Below are 22779 nucleotides of genomic sequence, written 5' to 3'. Positions count from 1 at the left end.
AAATTAATTTAAATTTTTAAAATATGGGATCATTTTTTTGTGCGTGTGTGCTAATGCAGAGAGTGATCCGCGCTATTTTTTTAAAATCGTATTTCCATGTTTAATTAAAGTTTTATGATATGTTTTTATTCAATTGTAAGGTTAAAGTACAGAATAGGTACAAAACACCCTCCCTTCCCCATGTTAAGAATGGTTTTTTAAATAATAACATTATTATTTCAGCACGGATCACTCTCTGCATGAGTAAGTTTTTTTTTTTTGTTTTTTTTTACTTATCTGGTAATTCGAGAGTAGTTGAAATGGAAGTTACCAGAAATAAAACCGGGCAAGTCTCGCAGAAACGACTTCGAAAAATATTTATATTTTATTTAATATTTTAATAATTAGCGAGGTAAATTTATTTTAATGACATAAAAACATCCCTCGACTCTAAAGATGGGTTGTCTGAAAATTTCAAATAAATTGGTAACTTAGAAATATGGTTTTATTCACTTTTAACGAACCAAATTTACATATATATATATATATATATATATATATATATATAAATGTGTGTATGTATGTACTTGTTGATTTGTAAATCAAACTTGTTCTCGTCTTCTTTTACCAACAACGACTATATTTCATTCCTCGCATTGTGATAGCCTTCTAAATCTCTACTACATACCTGTCCCACACAATGCTTCAAGCAAACTACACATCATATATATATATATATATATATATATATATATATATATATATATATATGCATGCATGTATACACACTTAAAATGTATTTTACACAAAATCAAAGAAAAAATAAAAATGAATATAATAGTGACTTAAATTGGAGGCCTGCCAGGAAGACATTCCTCATTTTTATTAGAAACATTTGATATGAATTATATCAAAACAGCTACTTGTCTAAATGGAATGAGCTATGAAAAATGATGGACATGGCCAGCCTGTTTTCAACTTTGTTGCGTAACAGTAAAACAAATATGTTGTATAGTTAAGACTTTTTGTTTTTCCTTCTGCCAGACCGTTTGCCACCTGCATGGGACGGTGATTTCCAGTATAGGAGCATCTGAAAGGCGATGAGTCCATTCAAAGACGTGGACACGATGTAGGTAATCACCAGCAACTGGTCGCCTGTCTCTTGTATAGAGGTGAAGACACGGGCCAGAGCACCAGCAAAAAGAAGGAAGATCGTCACCGCAGAGAGCTGACCAGTACTTTTGCTCTTGAAATTTTCATAGGCTTGAATCAGCTAAAAATGGAGAGAGTAAAAAAAAAAAAAAAAAAAAAAAAAAAAAACACATTAGAAAAGTTGAACAAATATGTAAATCCTAAAGAAATCCACTTTTAGATAACAAAACATTTTCCTTTTTTTTTTTGTACTTTTACTTATAAAAGAAAAAAGAAAACAGACGAAAAATGCACTGTTCAAAATATATTTGAACATTAAAAGAAGTCTTTTCACCAAGTGAGGCCATTATAAAACTATTCTTTTTAAATTGTATTGGTTTTCCTCAGATAAAACAATAGTGATATGGTTTCTGTAGAAAAAAAGTAGGACAAAGTAGTTTAAACGTTTTTTTTTTTAATTTCTTACACACACAATATATATATATATATATATATATATATATAAGAAATATAAGATGGCTGCCTAACACCGTTCATCATTCAATTGGGTATTCCTTCCTGATTTGGGGAGGATCATTTCTATGGATATCACCTTTTACTAAATTTTTTTTTTTAGATTTCCATCTTCCTCATTTTGGCTTTACTTTGTTCTTATTTCATCTGTTTAATGCAATTTATAATATTTATTATCCTCTGATGAGTTGTTTGATGGCACAATGAACCATATCCCTCATCAATACAATGAAACATGTGTAAGGCATTTATGAAAAATAGGCATTCGCCTAAAAGTATAATTTAAAAATAAATTTTTCAAAATAAAAACTTTGAGTGTAAACCGATTGTTTTTTGGTCAAATGAAACACACACACACACACACACACACACACACACTGGGAGGAGGAGTGAATGAACCAACTACATACGCTGATCCACAAAATCGGAGATAACTGCGAGGACGATATCATAATGAATAAACCCCTTCATCTTGCCATGTACAAGTTGATGTCTAGAAGTATATCATGACAATAGTATAGTTAATACACTACCCCCCCCCACTAGAGATGTAATGCCTGGGATGAATGTATCCTAATGAGTGAAAATATACTACACAAAATTTATTAAATATTAACCATTCTAATATTAATACAGTCAGGATAGATAAAAAAAAAAAAAAAAATCATTTATTCATTCAGATAAAATTAAAAATAATCGCAAGTTTCTTTATTCACATGAAATGCCGAAATGACAATCGGAAAAATATAGTCACCATCTTTATAAACAATAAGAAATATGCTAGCTAAGGAAGAATGATAACTTCTTTTCATAAGAAGTAAAAGTTAAAAAGCTATATTATTTAATTGGAATTCATTATTGGGATGAGTATTATTTATTAATTTTATTTATTGCGGACTATTATCCTCATCTTTGTTTCACAACGTTTCGGCTACCTATTCCTCTGGCCTTCGTCAGGTGGTAACGGATGCAGTCAGGAGATTCAGAGTTCCTATCCTTCGTGGTTACCTGACGAAGGCCAGAGGAATAGTTGGGCGAAACGTTGTGAAACAACTAAGAAAAAGATGAGGATAATGTCCACAATAAATAAAATTATTAAAAAGCTATGTTTATGAATTCGAGTTACGTTTCTCCTTATCTAGACATTTGACTTATTTTTGGTAGCAATTGTATTTTACAACCTAATTTTTATTTCGGCATATCACGTTTACAATGAAAACAAACATTTTCAATAATAAAACTTAGTTTAAATAAGTTGTTTGAGTAATACCGAAGCCTACTTAACATGGCTGAAATAGGAATAAAAGAAAGGAGTATTTTTAAACTATTGTTGATGGAATAGGCTTAACATAAAAAAAAATAAAATAAAATTTTTTAATAAATATCATTCTATCGTGAAAATTAAAAGAAAATCAAAAGAAACGCGTCTTTTTTATTAGGAGAGGAGACAAAAAGTCTTGATAACAGAATTTATCAAGTAAACTAAAACTTGAAAACATTTTCAAATACTGTAATTGTGCATTATTTCTTCAAATCAATCATTTGAAAATGTCTTGAAATAAAGATGAAACGTTGATGAATATATAATTTTGGTTTTTGCCTTTTCATTTTTCATCAGATTGGAATATTATTTCAATAATTTCATCACATATGTCAGTGAGCGAGAAAAAGAATGCTAGGAAGAAAATCCAACAAGAAGTATAGTAAAAATTCTATGGAATATGTTAGGATTCCTTGAAAATGACGTTATGAAAATACAGTATAGGAGCACCATACAATTAATTCTGATGCACAATGTACACTATTCTTCGAAATTACATTCCTGAAATGACTTCTATTTTTCCTTTTATATATTTTTGTAACTTATGAAAAAATAAACTACATTTTACAATTATTACACCTGGTCAATGTTTCCTATCTCCTCCAAGACATACCGTTTCAAACCATCTGTTAAAAAAAAAAAAAAAAAAAAAGTGGTCTATTTTCCCAACTGATAGACAAACTTATGAAACAACTTGTGGCCGATAAACGTTCTCCTTTTCTTCTTAAGCAATTGACTTATTCTTTTGGGCACTTCTCTCTTGTCTTCATAATTTTACTTTTTTTTTTTTTTTTTTTTTTTTTTTTACAAAGGCATCACCACATTATCAAGGCCCAGAGGCCACTCAAGGATAAGGGTTAAAGAGTGTACAGTAGAAATTGGTCAATATAGTAATCATTAGTAATGAAAATTTGGTAAATTTAATAACTTATATGGAACGGCTCATCAAGAACTTATTTACTTTAGACTTGAACACAACCATATTGTAGTCAGCCGGAAAGCAGGAAAACGGAAGACAATTCCACAGGCGTGCAGTTCTAAGAAAGAAGCTTTGTTCATGGAATCTACGTTTAGGTTTAGGCACAGATAAAGAGTGGGGGAAATTATTGATAGTGTTTACAGCTAGACGAGTGTTTCTTGTGAAAGTTTGGCGAGGGGGGACCATAGATTGAAGCTCAGTTGAACACTTTCCATGAAAATAACGATACATCAGAGACAAACTCGCAACATCTCTTCTGTGAGATAGAGGTTGCAAGGAGGAGAAAAGGACATCTCCTACGAGGCTACGAAGTCTATTTTGAACTCTATCAAGGCAGGACAAGTCCTTTCTAGCAGCTCGTGCCCAGATGTGGCAACAGTATTCCATCCTTGGACGTACCTGGCTCTTATATAGGTAGAGAATAGCATCAGCAGTGAGATATCTACTGGATCGATAGAAAGATCCCACCATTTTTCCAGCGGCCTTGGCAACAGATTTGATATACGTGTTCCATTTAAGATCAGGAGTAATGGTCAAGCCCAGAAGCTTGTCAAAACTTGAGGCCTCCTGAAGACGAGAGCCATTCATTTCAATTGATGACAAATGTGAATTAGAATGTTGATGATGTAAAGAGAGAAGCTTGGTTTTAGATGCATTAAAAGTAACCAGCCACTCCTTTCCCCATTGTACTACGTGCTCAAGATCAGAGGAGAGAGAATTGGAGAGAACTTGCTCGTTTACTGTCTTAGATGTGGTACCATAAATGGTAGTGTCGTCAGCATAAATGTCTACAAATGATGTAAGGATATGATTTGGAAGATCATTAATGTAGATCAGGAAAAGAGTTGGGCCCAGGATGGATCCCTGAGGGACACCTTCTTTCCCTTTATTCACCCCATCTCCCCAATGAGGCTTTTTATGTTTTTTGCTTTATTTTTCAGAGAAACAAAAAGAACAAAAGCAGAAAAAACTTCATTCAGATGCACTCAAGCCTCAGAAAAAAAAAAAAAAAAAAAAAAGATAAGATATATGCATCATCTCCGTGCTGCCCCATTTCTCTTTGCATTTCAACCATTCCAAATATCGATACTTTAGTGGAGGAATATTTAACCCAGAGTCACCCACACACACACATATATATATATATATATATATATATATATACACACACACACACACAAAGTTAGGTATATGCATATTTTATGTAATTATATATACTAGCAGGAAGCCCTGACGTTGCCCAGAATTAAATGGTAATCAACAAATATTTCACCCTCCCATATTTTATTGTCATTGAAATCGGTGATATCGCCCATTTTTCAATCAAATCAATTAATTGCCTGTTCTAGTTGGGACCCACCGCAGTGCACTGTGAGGAAGCTTCACATGCTTCTTCACAGCAACTTAGTTCGCAATACATAGTTGTTTACATTGCACAATAGAGAACCTACTGTTGATTTTATAAAAATTTTCATATAACTGCTTGAATTACAGTTTAAAATGAAAAAATCAAGTATTAAGATTCGATTATGCTCTAAACAGAAACATTTCGAATGTGCCCTTGTAACACATGAAAACGAAGTTTTTTTATTATTAAGCCTTTTAACAACGTAGCACAGTCTTAACAAAAACAAGTCATTTTGTATTTTTTTTTTTTTTTTACACAAACTGAAAACTTATAAATTGTATAACACAAAAGCTTAAAATCTTATAAAATCTGAAATCAATTTTAGGCAGATATCTACCATACAAAGTTGTCTAGTAGAATTTTTGCAATCAGACCCAAATAGCATTTAAGTTGACGAAGCAACTTTGCTTCTGACTAGCCAATTTTTATTTGTTGCTGTACGGCATTATTGATAATGTACATAGCAACAAATTATTTTTAAAATAGTTCGACTCAGACGAGCATTGATATGATATTTAAATAATTATCTAAAAATCAAAGGAGGATAAATCATTTTAAATTCAAGAATAGAATGGTCTTAAGGTTAAAACTGTGCAAACAAATAAAAATTATGTTTACAAATATTACACTTTTTCATAACATTGCTTCTTACAATAGATAGAAAATCTTTTTATTAAGGAATGAAAAATGACAGTCTTCCAAATGAACGTTGAAAAAACATTAGAAATTAACTCAAACCAAAGAGACAAATCAACCACTGTAAAAACATCATTCATAATAGTTTGAGAAGAAAGTTCTTGCAGAATTTTTAATTTTGATTCCAAATAATTTTTTGTTATAATACCTTTACTTTCTATATCATTTTAAAGAGCGTTTTTTGCTTTATATAATCATTTAAATTGCAATCATTTTAAAACAGTTGTCTTTTCAGAATGTAGAATACAAGATTCTGAAAAGTAAATTTGCAATTTTACTATTTCAATTCAAGCTAGGCCAAAAAGCTGCTGAAACAGCTCGCAATATCAACAAAGTATGTGGCCCAGGAACCACTACTGAACACACCACTATGATGGTTTAAGAAATTTCATGGCAGTGACAATGCAGATGATGAGCGTAGTAGTCGGCCAATGGATGTTGATAACAATCAATTAAGAGCCTTGGTTGAAGCCAATCCATACACAACTGTTCGAGAACTTGCTTCTGAATTAGACAACGCATACAATTATTTCCAATCACCTGAGAGATTAGAATAATAGCGTTCACTCAACCAGAAAAGGCGTTTTGTGTGCTTGAATTTGCAAAAACTCAATCATGGACACTTGTTCAATATGCCTCCCAGATCTCACACTCTGCGATTCTTTTTTGTGGGGATTTGTGACAGGACTGGTCTACATGCCTCCCATTTCAAGAGACGTGCATGACCTGAAAACCTGAATAGCAGAAACTGTTGCAACCATTGACAATGTAATGCTGAGACGCATTTGGCAAGAATGGGACTATTGGCTAGATGTGTCATGTGACCAACGGTGCTGAACATCTTTGAACATGCCAGGAAAAACTTGAGATTACAAGCTTTCTGAATATAACAGATGCGTTTTTTATATCCTTAATAGTTCTTGTGATATTCAATGTCAAAATGTGCCCAAGACTTTTGGAACACCATGTATGTACATATATACATGCACACAAATACAGTAACATGATTACATTGAGATGTCACAGTTGAGGAAGGAGTACCATCACTTGCAACAACATAGAAAGGACTAAATTATGTGTCTATTATTTTTGCCCCAAATTTCATAAAATGCATCCAATACTTTTATCAGTATAATTTTCAAATGGAGAGAGCTGTTCTTCCCTCAAAAATAAATAAAACATAACTCATTACATCGAATCTGTTTTCTATTTAAAATTTTATAAAAATTTGTCTAGTAGTTTTTATTCCTATAGACGTACAAACTCTCATACTAAAAGATATATGTATATATATCTCCCGCATCAAACAGTAACTTTTTGTGTAGAGCAAAGAAAACTAGTGAAAAGTATAAATTATTATTGTATGAATGGAAATAAGTTTAAAACTCTGCAACAGAACCTTCAGCTGTGACCCACTTTCTTTTCTCACAAAATCATTCTCAGAAATTAGTAATTGTCTTACCAGTAATCTACCTATATAAAACAAAAACACCAAAGAACTTTAAATACATTTGAAAAAAAAAAAAAAAAAAAAAAAAAAAAAAAGATTTTTTTCCCTTTCTATTGACAAGACAAATAAAAATGAAAGCGATTCTCGGAAAAATAAATTCCGCAAAGAAATGAAAAAAAAAAAAAAATAAAATGCAGGTCTGAAAGTATTTTTATGATTGTGAGTTTCTTTTTATGATCTTAGCTGCAATATAATAGTTTGTGTTGAGTAGGTAGATCGCACCCTGGGGTGCACTGGCCTTGAGGAGAGCAGAACGGAATCCCCAAATTCTAAAGACAAAAGGAGTTTTTTTTATTGCAAATGAAACTGATTGTAAGAATAAAAACGAAAGATGTGCTAAATTGTCTTCCATACTTCTGATGTTGTTCTTCTTTATAGTAAGTTTTATTGTAGAATCTTCAGTTTATAAGTTATGTAAAAGTTAAAAGTACAAAAAAGATTTCTGAAAACTCTTCCATGAAGTTTTTATTATTATTATTATTAAGCCTTTTAACAACGTAGCACACGTCTTAAGAAAAACAAGTTATTTTATAAGTTTTTTATTTTACTCAAACGGAAAACTTATAAATTGTATAATACAAAAGCTTAAAATCTTATAAAATCTGAAATTAATTTAAGGTAGATATCTGCCATGTAAAGTTATTTAATTTTCAGTCAGACCCAAATAATATTTAAATGGACGAAGCAAACCACTTCTGACTAGCCAATTTTTATTTGTTGTATGGCGTTATTACAAAAAAAAAAAAAAAAAAAAAATTTAAATATTTAAATAATCATCTAAAAATAAAAATCAGCAAAGGGTATAACTTATTTTAAATTCAATAAAATGGTTTTAAGTTTAAAAATATGCAAACAAATAAAAATTAAAAACTGAAAGGACTTTACTGCATCCAGAGAAAAACCAACATTGTTATGTTAGTATAAGATACAGACAGCGGTTTCATCATTTCATGATTCATCAGTGTGGCTAATTGCAATGAACACATCAACCCCAAGATTTAAAAGCTGGATACCAGTCACTACCAAATATGACTTCTGATGTCTGACCCTCTACCATCTGAGCTACTCAATTCAGAAGCAGCATACAATGGTTATAGTTGCAAATTGTAGGCTCGACTTATCGGGTTCTCTCAGGGCTATTTAATCCCTTTTATTATTTAGTTATAGAGAAATCATTTTTAAAATCAAATGCTACTGTAAGAGATTTTATTTTTATCAATAAAAGGAAACAATATAAAGCAAATATTTTGGTCAACTTTGACCTTTAGTGAGTTAAAGACTTTTTTTTTCATTGTCGAGCTATAACAACTAATGCCAGTGACAGTTGATCTCCTGGTGTCAAATGGAGACTATTAGAGAGAAAAGATGGAACTTGGGTAAAATTTGATTATTTATGAGGACGGCTCAACAAGAACTTGTTTACATTGAACTTGAAAAACGACTGTTATACAGCTGTGAAGCAGTCCTGTGGTATTGTGTTCCACAGACGGGTAGTTTGAGGAAAGAAACTTTGCTCATGGTATTTTCGTTTAGTTTTAGATAAAGATAGTGAGAGAAATTGTTGACAGTTGTTGCTAGACTAGTGTTTCTTGTGAATGGTTCACGAGGGTGCGTAGAAGTTCATTCAAGCACATACCATAAAAATAATGATAGAGCAGAGATAGACTTGCAACGTCTTCTGTGTGAAAGTGGAAGTAGCTCGAATGTCCGTTCCACAGTGGGCTGTTCATAATGAGAAACATTTGAAATTTCTCATGGATAAAACACCAGACCTTAAAACAATGCACGAAAGCATCAAAAAACAACTGTAGGAAGTGTGAAAAAATAAAAATTACACAACTGAAGCTATGAACTCCAAGAATTTCTAAATCTAATATATAAAAGGCGATATGTTTGTGTCTGTCTGTGTCTCCTGATTCTCAAATTATCTGTTCCAAAATTAAGTCATAGAGCGGCGCTAGAGGCTTCAAATAATTGGATTTAATATGGATTTTTTTTATGGGTCTTTTGCTGGTTAAATTAATTTTTAAGGGGTCAAAAATGGGTCAAATTTTTTTTAAAAATCGTTATACATTTTGTACATTCATCTTAGTTCATATGCGTGTCACGTTAGTACAGTGGTAACGTCACCATCTGTGAATGCTACAGTTTGGCTTTTGGTTTCAATTCCAGCTGATGGCACCCCAATTTCTTTTTTTTTTTGTTTTTTTACTTTTGTAATCACGACTATAATATATACGATATTTGGTCAAATTAAAAAATATTTAGGCATATTTTATGACCGAGCAAAGCCCCTCCACCCCCCTGCTAGTAAAATAAAAATAAAATTAAAAAAAAAAAAAAAAAAAAAAGACACCAAGAAGATTACATTTTAGGGGGGTGTTTTGGCTAGGAATAAAGTGTAGTATCCGTTCTTATACTACACTTCATCTTTTCTGTTTTTGTCGATGGAGAAATCCGAATCTGAGATAATTTTGTCTCAATCCAAAATGCCCCCTTTTTTAGGGAATTAAATTTTCCTTCACATTAAAACCAACTGTGTGTGTGAGCAGGCAATTTGGGACTTTGATGTTCTCTTCAAATAAGTTTATGCCGACTAATTATGCATACATAAGATTTGGCTCAAATATATAAAACGAGTTTATATAAAGAAAAATAATGAACTAACTCTAATAAGTAGTTAGTAAATTACTTCATAAATTATAATGTAAATCAACACAGTGCCTTCACAATTTAATAAAGAAAATTGTTAAAATGGAAACATTTTTAAGTAACACCCTATATAGCAGCAGCTTATTCCACACTGACCTATTTCTTCCATATTAACAAATACAATTGTTTACAAGAAAAATTAAACTTTATTTCCAAACATTACTTGTATAGCATAATAAAAATTTGATTTCAGAATAACTAATAATGTTACTTAAATTTTACAAGCACCTGTAATGAAGTTTAGTGTCAATCGGTATATGACCTGATTAATCCTGAGGACTGGATTCTCTTTAAGTTTATCTATTTAGCTAATTTATTCAAAGAATAATTAAACTTTGGTTTTCATTTACATTAGATGTGAAAATTCATATTTGGTTTTAAAGAAACGGATTTTATATTTTAAAATTTGATTAAAACGATTCTAAAACAATTAAAATTAGTTTATGCCAAATAGAGTCATTTTCAAAGATTTTATGCTTCAATTTTGATTTTGTATATGATTGCCTTGTATATGATCACCTTGCATATAATTTCTTTTATATGCATATACTTTGTAAATAATTTTATTTCATTCACAGATAACAGGTACTACCACCCTGGGCAAATAAAGAAGTAATGGCAACCAAGGGGCAGGTCTCCAAATCTCCTAAAGTCTTTACACTATCACAGAACTATATTGATAATAAATGATAAAATATGCTTGGCTCAAATTACGAATCATTACAAGTGCATCTGATTGATCTCTAATGCCTAGTATATATATTATATATATATTATATATATATTATATATATATATATATTATATATATATTATATATATATATATATATTATATATATATTATATATATATATATATTATATATATATTATATATATATATATATTATATATATATTATATATATATATATATATATATATATATACTTTGTTGCCATCAACACCTTTTTTGAATGTCTTGATTTTGCTTACACAGTATATTAATGCTCAATTATGAAATATGATAATTTTGTAGCTTACTTTTTAAGTCATCCTTTTTTGGCTTAAAACTTATTGGTATATGAAAATTTACTGGATCACACGAACTCAGTATATTACATACAAGTATATATTTATTAGTATACAGCATAATCACGTTTGACACACCGGTTCCCAACAGATCACCAAAGTTAAGCAACGATAAGCCTGGTCAGTACCAGATGGGTCGCCATTTGGAACTTCCATGTGCTGTATGTGCTCTCCGCTTATCTCGGCATTGTTTCCAGTCGTCCTGGACTTCTCCTTGCCACTGGACTCAAACAGTGCCGATTCAGGAGAGATGTGATTGGAGATTGCGCAACCCTTGCCATATAATTATACGTGCAGCTGCCCCTACAGGGGTTATCCTTTGTCTTTCGAGACTGAATCGAGGCATCATGTTGTATTATATAGTAGAACCCTGGAAGACTATAATCCTAGGATATGTTCTTTTTTTTTTCAGACTGAATGGAGGCATCATGTCGTATTATATAGTAGAACCCCAGAAGACGTAGGATATGTTTTTTTTTTTTTTCAGATCACGATGTGGAATGCAATATTTTTTCTGGACCCTGGTTACTGTATTTGTCCCTCCTTAAGATGTTATTTATAATGTTATTTGATTATATGCAATACGTTACTGTATTTTGCTACTAATTTTTAATGCTGTATCCCGGGGTTCTACTAATATAACATCACATTTTTTTTTTTTTTTTTTTTTTTTTTTACACAGTGATCACCACTTATCAAGGCCCGGAAGCCACTCAGGGATAAGGGTTATTGCAAGTACATCACGTTAGTGAGGAGATTTTATGAAGTGTTTAATTAGGGGGGCGGTTCATTAGGAATTTGTTAACATTAGACTTGAAGACATCCAAGTTGTAGTCCGGAGGGAAGCAGGCAGACGGAACAGAGTTCCACAGGCGTGCAGTTCTAAGAAAGAAGCTTTGCTCATGAAATCCGCGTTTTGATTTAGGCACAGATATAGAGTGGGGGAAATTTTTCAAAGTGGATTCAGCTAGACGGGTGTTTTTCGTGAAAGTTTGGCGAGGGGGGACCAGGGATTGGAGTTCAGACGAGCACCTGCCATGAAAATAACGATAAAACAAGGATAGGCTCGCAACGTCTCTTCTGTGGGAGAGGGGTTGCAGGGTAGAGAAAAGGGCATCCCCCACTAAACCACGAAGTCTATTTTGTACTCTGTCAAGGCATGATAGGCTGTTTTTGGCAGCTCCTGCCCAGATATGGCAACAGTATTCCATCCTTGGCCGTACTTGGCTTTTATATAGATAGAGAATTGCATCAGTAGTGAGATATCTTCTGGAGCGGTAGAAGGATCCCACCATCTTTCCTGCGACCTTGGCAACAGACTTGATGTACGTGTTCCATTTCAGATCAGGAGTAAAGGTCAAACCCAGAAGCTTGTCAAAACACGGGGCCTCACCCAGACGAGAGCCATCCATCACAATTGATGCCAGCTGGGGATCAGAGCGTTGATGATGTAAGGATAGGAGTTTGGTTTTAGATGCATTAAAGGTAACTAGCCACATCTTCCCCCACTGAACCACGCGCTCGAGATCAGAGGAGAGAGAATCCGAGAGAACTTCGTCATTTACAGCCTTTGATGTGTTGCCGTAGATGGTCGTGTCATCAGCATAGATGTCAACGAATGATTTAAGTATGTGTTTAGGGAGGTCATTGATGTAGATCAGGAAGAGAGTTGGGCCCAGGATTGACCCCTGAGGGACTCCAGCATTTATATTGCAGGCCTCCGATTTTTGTCCATCTACCACTACTCTTATGAGCCTATCGGAGAGAAATGATTTAATGATTGAGAAAACATTTCCAGTTATACCGTAGCTGGAAATCTTGTGAAGTAGACCCTTATGCCATACTTTGTCAAAGGCCTTTGATATGTCAAGAGCAATTGCCCTAGAAAGGAAGCCTTTGTCAAGAGATTCACTAATCCTGTGGGATATAACCGTCAGCACATCTGCGGTAGATCTTGCAGAGCGGAAACCATATTGTGTGTCACTAAGAAGGTTGTTTCTGCTGAGGTGGTTGACTATTTCTCTATTTAATATTGATTCCAGTAACTTACTCATAACACAGAGAAGACTTATTGGTCTGTATTGAGAGGGAGATGACTTATCACCTGAATTCTTAAATACAGGGCAAACTGATGAGGTCTTCCAGGGGGTCGGAAAGCACTTCTCCTTAAGGCAGCGCTTAAATAGTTTCGTAAGTATGGGAGCAAGTTCTGGTTGAAGCTTTTTTAACACTATAATTGGGATGCCATCAGGGCCAGTTGCTTTACTGGAATCTAGGTTTTTTATTAGCTTGGCGACCTCATGCACGGATATTTGTATATTACCTAGCTTGTTCTGTGTTATAGGAGGAAATATGGGGAGTTGATGGCCTTCGTCGCATAGGGTAGAATTAGCTGCAAAGTTCTTTGCAAATAGTTTGGCCTTGTCTGACGCTGACGAGATAACCTCTGGTCCATTGATAATGGTTGGGATAGAACGCACACTTCTGTTCAGGATCCTATTTGTTATTTGCCAAAACTGGTGGGAACCAAGCCGTTGATCAGCTACCTTGGATTTAACAGACTGGGCATATAGCTCTCTTGCATTTTTTATTACTCTTTTACAGTGGTTGCTGGCAGTCCTGAAAGCAGCTTTAGTCTCAGTGCATTGCCACCTCTTCCAATTTTTAGAGTGGGGGAAGGGAAGCTTCAATACCAAAGCAAATTTATTATTATACTAAAGCAGAGTTAACGTTTGTTTACGTAAGTATATGCCATAATCACATTGACACACCAGTTTTCGTTAAATCACCAAAGTTAAGCAATGTTGAGCTTGGTCAGTACCAAATGGGTAACTATTTGAGAATACCAGGTGCTCTATGTAGGTGGATGTCAGCATTTCTCTGCACAAACTGCAAAAAGTTAAAGTTGTCATCTTTCCTGACCGAGATATACAAGTGACCAAGGACCACTTACAAATTTGATATTTTCTGGAAACTTTCTCACTTGGAAGCATCTGGTTCAACCTACCGTGGGTGAATGCCGCTTATACTTAATACTTATATCCTATGTGCTTTAATCACAAAATGCAGGTCACTTTATTCCTTATTTCAGAGATTAAATTATGTTTGGAAAGCAAAAAATCCATTTTAATTCATCTAATTTACAATTTGCAATTAACCAAGTGACCCAACTCTAAGATTCCGTCTATCACTCTCACTGTATATTGTTTTGCCACTTGCTCTTACATCATATGCTGTTTCTCTGAATCAAAAACTAAGTGTAACCTCCCACGCATTATCATAGAATCATAATGGGTTTGATCAAGTATAACAAACCTATTTTAAAAAGGTACAAGACTGCCTTCAGAATCTAACAAGGAACCTTTCCTCTTTACTTCCACTTTCACACAAAACAGAGGTTGCGAGTCTATCTCTGCTCTGTCATTATTTTCATGGTATGTGCTTGAATGAACTTCTACACACCCTCATGAACCATTCACAAGAAACACTAGCAACAATAACTAAAACTAAACGAAAATACCATGAGCAAAGTTTCTTTCCTTAAACTACCCGTCTGTGGAACACAATACTGCAAGGCTGCTTCATAGCTGACTATAACAGTCGTTTTGCAAGTCCAATGTAAACAAGTTCTTGTTGAGCCGTCCTCATAAATTTTACCCAAGTTCCAGTCACTGGCCACCCGACACCCTTATCCTCGAATGGCTTTGGGGTTTTAATACGCAGTAAAAAAAAAAAAATAAATAACATCAATCTGCATTTAACTATACATTCTGGAATTTTTTTTAATTTAATTTTTGAAGTTTATAATTTGTCTACAGACAGTTGTTGGTATAGAGAGAGAGAGACAGAGAGAGCGAGAGAAAGAGAGTCAAAGTCAGAGACAGAGTCAGGCAGACAGAGGCAGGCAGGCAGACAGGCAGAGAGAGAGAGAGAGAGAGAGAGACAGACAGACAGACAGACAGTGTGTGTGTGTGTGTGTGTGTGTGTGTGTGTGTGTGTGTGTGTGTGTGTGTGTGTGTGCATGCATGCGCATAGTCACTATGTGAGTGGTGCAGCAAAAGTGACTGGAATGCCATCCTTTGCGTCGTATTTTCTTTCCCCTCCTCCAAAAATTTCTAACCCATGAAATACACCCAGCCGTAAACCACATGAAGTCCGTTATAGCTACATCTATAAATTACAGGCGTCTCTAAAAGCAACAACCATTAAAGAATGGGATAAAATATAAAGTGTGTTCTTTATTATTTGTCTTTAGCATTTTTTTTATTATTATTATTAAATATAAAAAAAAAAAAAATTAAGAGGAAAACTCTTCCCACCTTCCGAAATGTAAAGACAACATCGCAACCCACCCAGTCACCCGATTGTGCCCACCTGGGTGAAATTTACATCATTGCATAAACATGTAGGCACAATTTATAGCATGCAAGTTGAAAATTTATAGAAACGATCATTATACAAGGCAGGACACTTGAAAGTAATTGCATTAGTAAAGTTATATTGCAGATTTTAAGTGCGAAACTTAGGCTGAAAATAACTTTATATTTTTTTATTGCACATGTTAAATAGGTTCCATGTGCACTTTTTTGGTTTTGAGATTCTTTGGATCTTAAAGTTTGTCAAACAATAAATTTATTCACGATCTTAGGAGGGGCAGGCAAGATGTACAATATTTATTTGTAGCCTATACACAAAAACCAACGTACACAAAAAAAAATGCTGAAGTCAAATCGTTGCATAATAATAATAATACACGTATCCTTACAAAATGTATGTCATCTTGTAGTAAATGAAAATTATCATGGAAGAAATAATTATTAGACGAAAATCAGCTTCGGCATTAGCCAAAATTCCATTAAAATTTCAAAAAATATACTTTTAAATAAAAAATCGAGCAAAAATGACACGAAATGCAACTTTCTTCATACAAAATTTATTTCAACAGCTAACACATTAAATCTTAATATGATTCATAATACATTAGAGATTGTTCTTTCAATAATCAATAAAAAAAAAACTTAGGTAAAGTTGCAATATAGTAAACAGTTAAGTCAAAAAGGAAAAAGTAGAATTAAAATCTATCGATCTATACACTTTTACATCTATTAAAGTTTTTTTTTTTTTTTCAGAATTATGTGTTTTATCGAAACACGAAAAACATTGCAACCAAAGTATTAACTTTACCTTGTAAAAGTGAAGTGATTAAAGTTTTTTGGGGGAGGGGGGGGCTGGGCTGGACTTGCTACTTGAACTTAGTGGTAGGGCGAGTAAATTTTTATTACCACCTTTTCAAGATAAATTCGATTGAAGACCTGGTCAGCCATTGTGGTTTTAGTGCGATAACATGCCACATTAACATTAAGACAAATTCTGAAATAAAAAAAAAACCTTAGTCTCATCAGTTAGATAAATTCTAATGTGTTTGTCACAAGTTGCTTTTTATATTATTATTTAAGATTTCTTGATTGTTAACTATACTGCAATTTTGCCAAGACTCAGATTTAGACGATGTAAAAACAGATGGAAACAATTGGATAAGACAAATATTTTCTCACTTTAAACCCTATAATAATCACACTATATTGAAAAGTGTCCCTTTGTCTTTTAGATGAGAATATCTTTATATGCATAGAGATACACAATGTTGCACACAAATTTTTAAAATATCAAAATTATAAAAGAAACTACCCTTTATGTAAAAAAAAAAAAAAATTTTTCAGTGACACAATTTTAGAATTATAAAGAGAAAACGTTTTGTTTCCATCCAATCTTACAAAAAGCATAAATCAACAAGATATTTCAACAGTTGAAGTTGTAGAGAATTTAACTATGTTTACTATTTTCAGTCTAAATTATATTAATATCACAAATTAAGCGAAGTATACAAAAAATTTAATTAAAATCCGTATTTATTAGTGATGGAATTCCCAGGGCCAAGTACTTTATTTCTGATTGAAATAAAGAAAACTCAAGAAAACAAACTATTGTTTTTTTGTTTAAAGTTTTTTGGGGATTTTTAGGGAGAAGAGGACAACTTATTTCTTTTCAAACCCATTCACTGACCAAGTCTCCTTATAACCATAATTTACACCTAGATAAACTACCGGGTAGCAAGCCATATTGAATACGACAAAGTCCATATTCCATAAAGCAACTTTCACGACACTCATGATCGAAATCGAGTTGCAAGGTAATTAACAGTGGGGAATCTACTCTTTCCTGTTCATCAGCCCAAGTGTGAGAAGTTGCAATAAGCTGTTCAAAAGTTTTGGATAGGATTTATATTTTCAAAAGGTTATGCGAGTTGGTAGGGGATTTTCACAAGATAATCAAAAGTCGATCAAGCAGAGTTAAACGTGGGCCACCCAGTGTGGACCAAACTATACACACACAAACCAGTTTACTAAATACTTGTGTCATGACGAGTGTCATTAGTGATTGCTAAAATAAACTTGGAAAAATTGTCAAGAAAATCTTATATGAAAAAAATGTTCATTCATCAATACAAACTTATCCATAATTGAATTGTAAACAATGACATACTTTCTGTCTATAAATGATGGAGAAAACATTAGAATACACCTTTTGATTTTATTTAGATTCGTCTAGCCTTTCAATACAAAAAAAAAAAAAAACAAAAAAAAAACAACTATCGCACACAGAATTTATATATAACTAAATGTGTGCAGGTGTGATGTTTGTGTGCTCCCTATAGAAAGAAAGGTTAGAGAATCTACATAAATTTAAAAGCGTATTTTATGTAAAACTAGCTTGGGTGCCCGACGTTGCCCAAGTGTTTGGAGGTGTATGCTGAGCAAAAAAAAAAATGGTAGAGTAGGCAGGCAGGTTCGAACCCATACCGTGAAGGAGAAAAAAAAACCATGAAAAAGAAAAAAAAATGTGACGTTTTTGTTGTTGTATCCATCGTAAAACCGGAAGTGACGAACATCAAAATTAAGGCTAGTCAATCAAAAAGAGTGGATGACTTTCGAAAATATCTGCGAAAAAGCAACCCCCGCCTTGTAGAAAACTGCCCCGTTGAGGGTGAAGGACTTGATGTTTTTGGCTGATTTTTTTATATTTGTCGTCCGAAAGTTCAAGGTTAAAAATGATACCAGTTTCGTCACTGGTGTTGCCCAGGTGTTTGGTGTGCGTTGAACAAAAAAATAAATAAATGGTAGTAGGCATGCAGGCTCAAACCCGTACAGAAAAAAAAAAAACAAAGTGACATCTTTGCCATTGCATCCATCGTCAAACCAGAAGTAACAGAGGTTTAAATTAAGGCTAGTCAATCGAAAAGAGGGGATGACTTTCGAAAATATCGGCGAAAAAAAGCGACCCCTCCCTGTAAAAAAGGGCCCAGTTGAGGGTGATAAAGTTAATGTTTTTAGCCAATTTTTTTGATGCTTGTCATCTGAAGGGACGTGCTTCAAAACGATTACAATCTCGTGAAAATCCGTCACCTCTGTTGAAAGTTTTAGGCAGACATACAAACATACATACATATATTTAAACAGATAGGTGAGATTTACATTATAGATTTACTAGGGAAGATGATATTCCTATATTTGTTTTCTTCTAGATGAATCTGTTTTCATAGGACACAATGGAAATGGTCCTGAATATCTATGCTTATGTACTGACTATCTACGTGCCCCTACCTCTAAAGGTCTCATGGGAACAGAACCCTTTTAAAACTTTAAATAAATATATATATATATATATATATATATATATATATATAATCTTAATTTTAAACCAATTGACACTAATTCCAACATTTCAATTTCTTTTGAGTATATTAGGGGACAACATGAGGAAAAGTGAAAATGATCACCATTTAATCACAAGCAACGATTTTTCTTCTTAGTAACTAGACTTTTTAGCAAGTTAAAAATGGACAAAAGTTATAGCCCGTTGATTTAGGAATGCTTTATGTCAAATTGATGATTGAATATGATTAAAATTGTGTTCATTTTTGCACTAGACACTAATCCCTATTAATTACTACCATAATAGTTTGTTGCATCTTATAAAGGTCCAGACAAAATTTCAGCCAGATCGGCCAAGTAGTTTCCAAGAAAAAGTGGAAGAGACAGATAGAAAACAGACAGACATACTAAGAGAAATATAGATATATAAGAGAGAAAGAAGAAAACAGGTAAGCAGTCAGAACAATATTTGTAATGGTTGTTTACGTTATGAAAATAAATTCATTATCCAAACAAGAATTTCTCCTGCCGCGGCCAATCATTTTGTGATTAAATCTTAGAAATTAGCAATTTTGTTTCGAATACTCGTGATATGTTTGGAGATTTCCCAAAAAGCTAATCGACTTTCTATATTGTTTAAACATGAGAATGAGAAATATGAAATTTCAAACATACAAGAAAAAAAATTAGGAAAAAAAACATTTTTTTCATCACTTAAAACATAATTATATTAACCCAGTGGGAAACGAAATCAGTTGGAAAATATGGAAAGGAAGTTAATTTGCAATTGCACGAGAGGGAGCAAACGAGGGGAAAAGAAGGACAAATACGGCTGGGAAATAAAATCAACACAAAAACCTTTATTAGATTTATTTAAAATATTTTGATTATGGTTATCTATGAATATGGTTAGGTTCATCACACACACACACACACAAATCCTTTATTATCGTTTTAGTGGAAATGGTATAGTGGTTATGTGTGGACAGTGTACTTGGCATTCTGGGTTGGAGTTCTGTCGGAACTATTATCTCACTTTCACTAATACCCTTCGGAAAGGTGTGAATCCACATATCCACTCGAAAAATAGTAAGTTAGACTAAACTCATGTCTTGGTTGTGCAACTAACCAGAAAGAAGAAAAATTTGAAATAAACTCAGTTTTTCTCTGCTTACCCCAGCATTTTTGCAGTTGATCAGAGCTTTTTGCCACCGGAATCAAGCAATGTCTGTTCAGAAATACAGCTGTAGATTGCACAACCTTTGTTTTATTATAGTAATTATAGCAAAAATAAATCTTTTCAAATTTCATTAAAAATTCTTGCTTGTGTTATTCACTGGAATTGCTCAGGTTACTTTTCCTAATAAAAGTGGTTAGGGTTATTATATGTGAACTGTACGATTGGTATCCTGGTTGCAACTAATCTGAGAGAAATGAAAACTTTGAAATGAATTCACTAATTCAGTCTTCCATTGCTTATCCCAGCATTTTTCAAGTTGAGCTGAACATTTTGCCACTGGAATCATGCTTCACGTCTAACATTTTTTCACTTACATAACCTCAAGTTATTCTGGCAATTTTATTCTTTTCATGCCTGTAATAGTTGTTAGGGGCCAGATATGAAGAACAGGATGACTATGGGCACAATTCAAAGTGTAATTTATGTAGTTTTACCGTTGTTGTAATCGACTTGTCACACAGTACATGGTTTGGTTAATGATCACTTTTTTCTTCTTCAGTTGGGATAATCTGCTGTGATTTTTTTCCCCTTCGAAACCCATTAATAATGCTAAACAATATTCACTTTTGATGATTCTTTTCCTTTATTAAGATTATCAATAAACAAAATTCCGTTTGCATTCCAAAATGCAGAGCTCAAAACTGTCAGATTATGTATGCATCTTTTGCCACTTTGGACTGCTTTTACCTGCTGCTGTCCTCTCGGTTAACTGTCAATTCGATTCTGGAGGAGAAATTCTTTCATCCATTGTCAAACATCGACACAAAAACAGTTGTTACATTGAAACAGTTGCAAATAACACCGATTCATTCTTTCTGCATTAACTATAAGCAACATTTATTTTGACCACAATATTTGTATTGACAACTCCTGATATCTTATATGCAACTTCAATTTATGACTGGTCAAAACGAATTTCTTTACTTGTTTTCTGGGATAACTGCTAAACTTGGGAAACCTGAGCATCATTCAACATAATTTAAGTCTGTATAACTTATTTTACGGTCACATACCACTTTCTAACCTTTGTTTCCAAGATAGCAGAGTTTGAATAATTCTTAAATTGTATTTTTTCCTATAAAAAATAAATAAAAAAAAGCAATGCTTTATCAAAACAAAATCCAGATTTTTCTATTGTTTTAAAAATTTATAATAGTTTCACTTCATTTATCAACTAATAATCTAATTCATTCCAAATTTTTACATCATTTGAAGGTTAGTAATTTATAGTGTAATAGTGGCACTATTTGTCAGACCCAGGAATTATTGCAAGATTCATCACCAAGAAAAACTGACGAACTAGGATAAAACACTAATTTTCTCGGACGAAAGCTATTAACGACAAAGAAACAAGAGGCCGACTTTACTTTATATTTGACAACATTTTGTAGGCAGCATTTTTATTATCATATTACTTCATTGGTTACAGAAAGAAGAAATTATCAGTTATTCAAGACAACAAATAAGATTTGAAAATCTGATTTTCTCATAGGGGATCAGGCAACAATTGTTTTAATATTAATTAAATATCTTCATAATATTTCAACAAAATTTACTACTTTAGAGAATAATTTTTTTTTTTTTTTTCAGGGGAGGTGGGTAACAATGGAAAAAAGAAAGTCCTACCCCTCCTTCCTCCACTATTTGACGTTTCCACCAGCAAGAAAAACTAAAATGGAGATTTTGTAAATGAAAGTATTTTTCCATGAGATGTGAGAGGGGGGGGGTAGTGTGTAGAAAGACTTGGATCTAATTAGTTTATTTTTATTTTTAAATTGATTTTTTAAAATTATATTTTAATTAGTTGTTTGTTTTAATTATGAGTAAAGTGATCAGAAAGATTGCAGAAGTTTTCTTCAGAGCCACACATTCTCTTTCCCTTGTCACCATTAACACCATTTCTCATTACTAGCAAATCTCTCTTCTATTGCCGATGTCTTATTGCCAATGATGTGACAAACAGAGAATATATGGTTCATATAAGGACAGCCGAACACCAAAAAAAAACTCATCAAAGTCTGAACAGTGGCAAAGCCTGTCAGATTTCTAAGGAGAAAATAAAGGCAGAGACAAAAGACTGCAAAACATCTGACAGCTACGAAACAAAAACAAACAAAAAAAAATGGATAAGAATTTGCGAATATGATGAGATTATTGGAGTCCAGGCAAAGAAAGAAATAGAAAAAAAAAATTAAAAAATAAAGTTTCATTATCATTTCCATCTCAAACACCATTTTATAAACACAAGTAAAAACACAAAAAAGAAGCAAAATTAACTTGAACAATAGAATTTACTTGTTACTTTCTGGTAGCAATGTTTCAGGACTTTTTTCTATTTCAGAGTTGAGGGGGGAGGGGATTGTGTAGAGGTTATATGTTTTTGTATAGATATGAAAAATAATGACAGATGGACAGACAAAATTTAAAAAAAAATTCAAAGACAGGAATGATGATGTGGAAAATGAAAGTTATCAAAAGGATGCAAC

General features: G+C 32.9%; 1 protein-coding gene across 1 annotated transcript in view; it reads right to left on the bottom strand.

The window, feature by feature from the left end:
* Window positions 1-819: 819 nt before the first annotated feature.
* Window positions 820-22779, bottom strand: part of LOC145288075 (mannose-P-dolichol utilization defect 1 protein-like) — a 172848-nt gene continuing 150888 nt past the window's right edge. The window contains exon 5 of the mRNA XM_080136133.1: window positions 820-1252. Coding sequence (XP_079992259.1) covers window positions 995-1252 — 258 coding nt within the window. The 3' untranslated portion in view covers window positions 820-994. The remainder of the gene's footprint in view (window positions 1253-22779) is intronic.

The sequence above is a fragment of the Euprymna scolopes genome, chromosome 11, assembly GCF_053919585.1.
Source record: "Euprymna scolopes isolate OS-2025 chromosome 11, ASM5391958v1, whole genome shotgun sequence".
Classification (NCBI taxonomy): domain Eukaryota; kingdom Metazoa; phylum Mollusca; class Cephalopoda; order Sepiida; family Sepiolidae; genus Euprymna; species Euprymna scolopes.
This window is presented reverse-complemented; position numbering and strand designations above follow the sequence as displayed.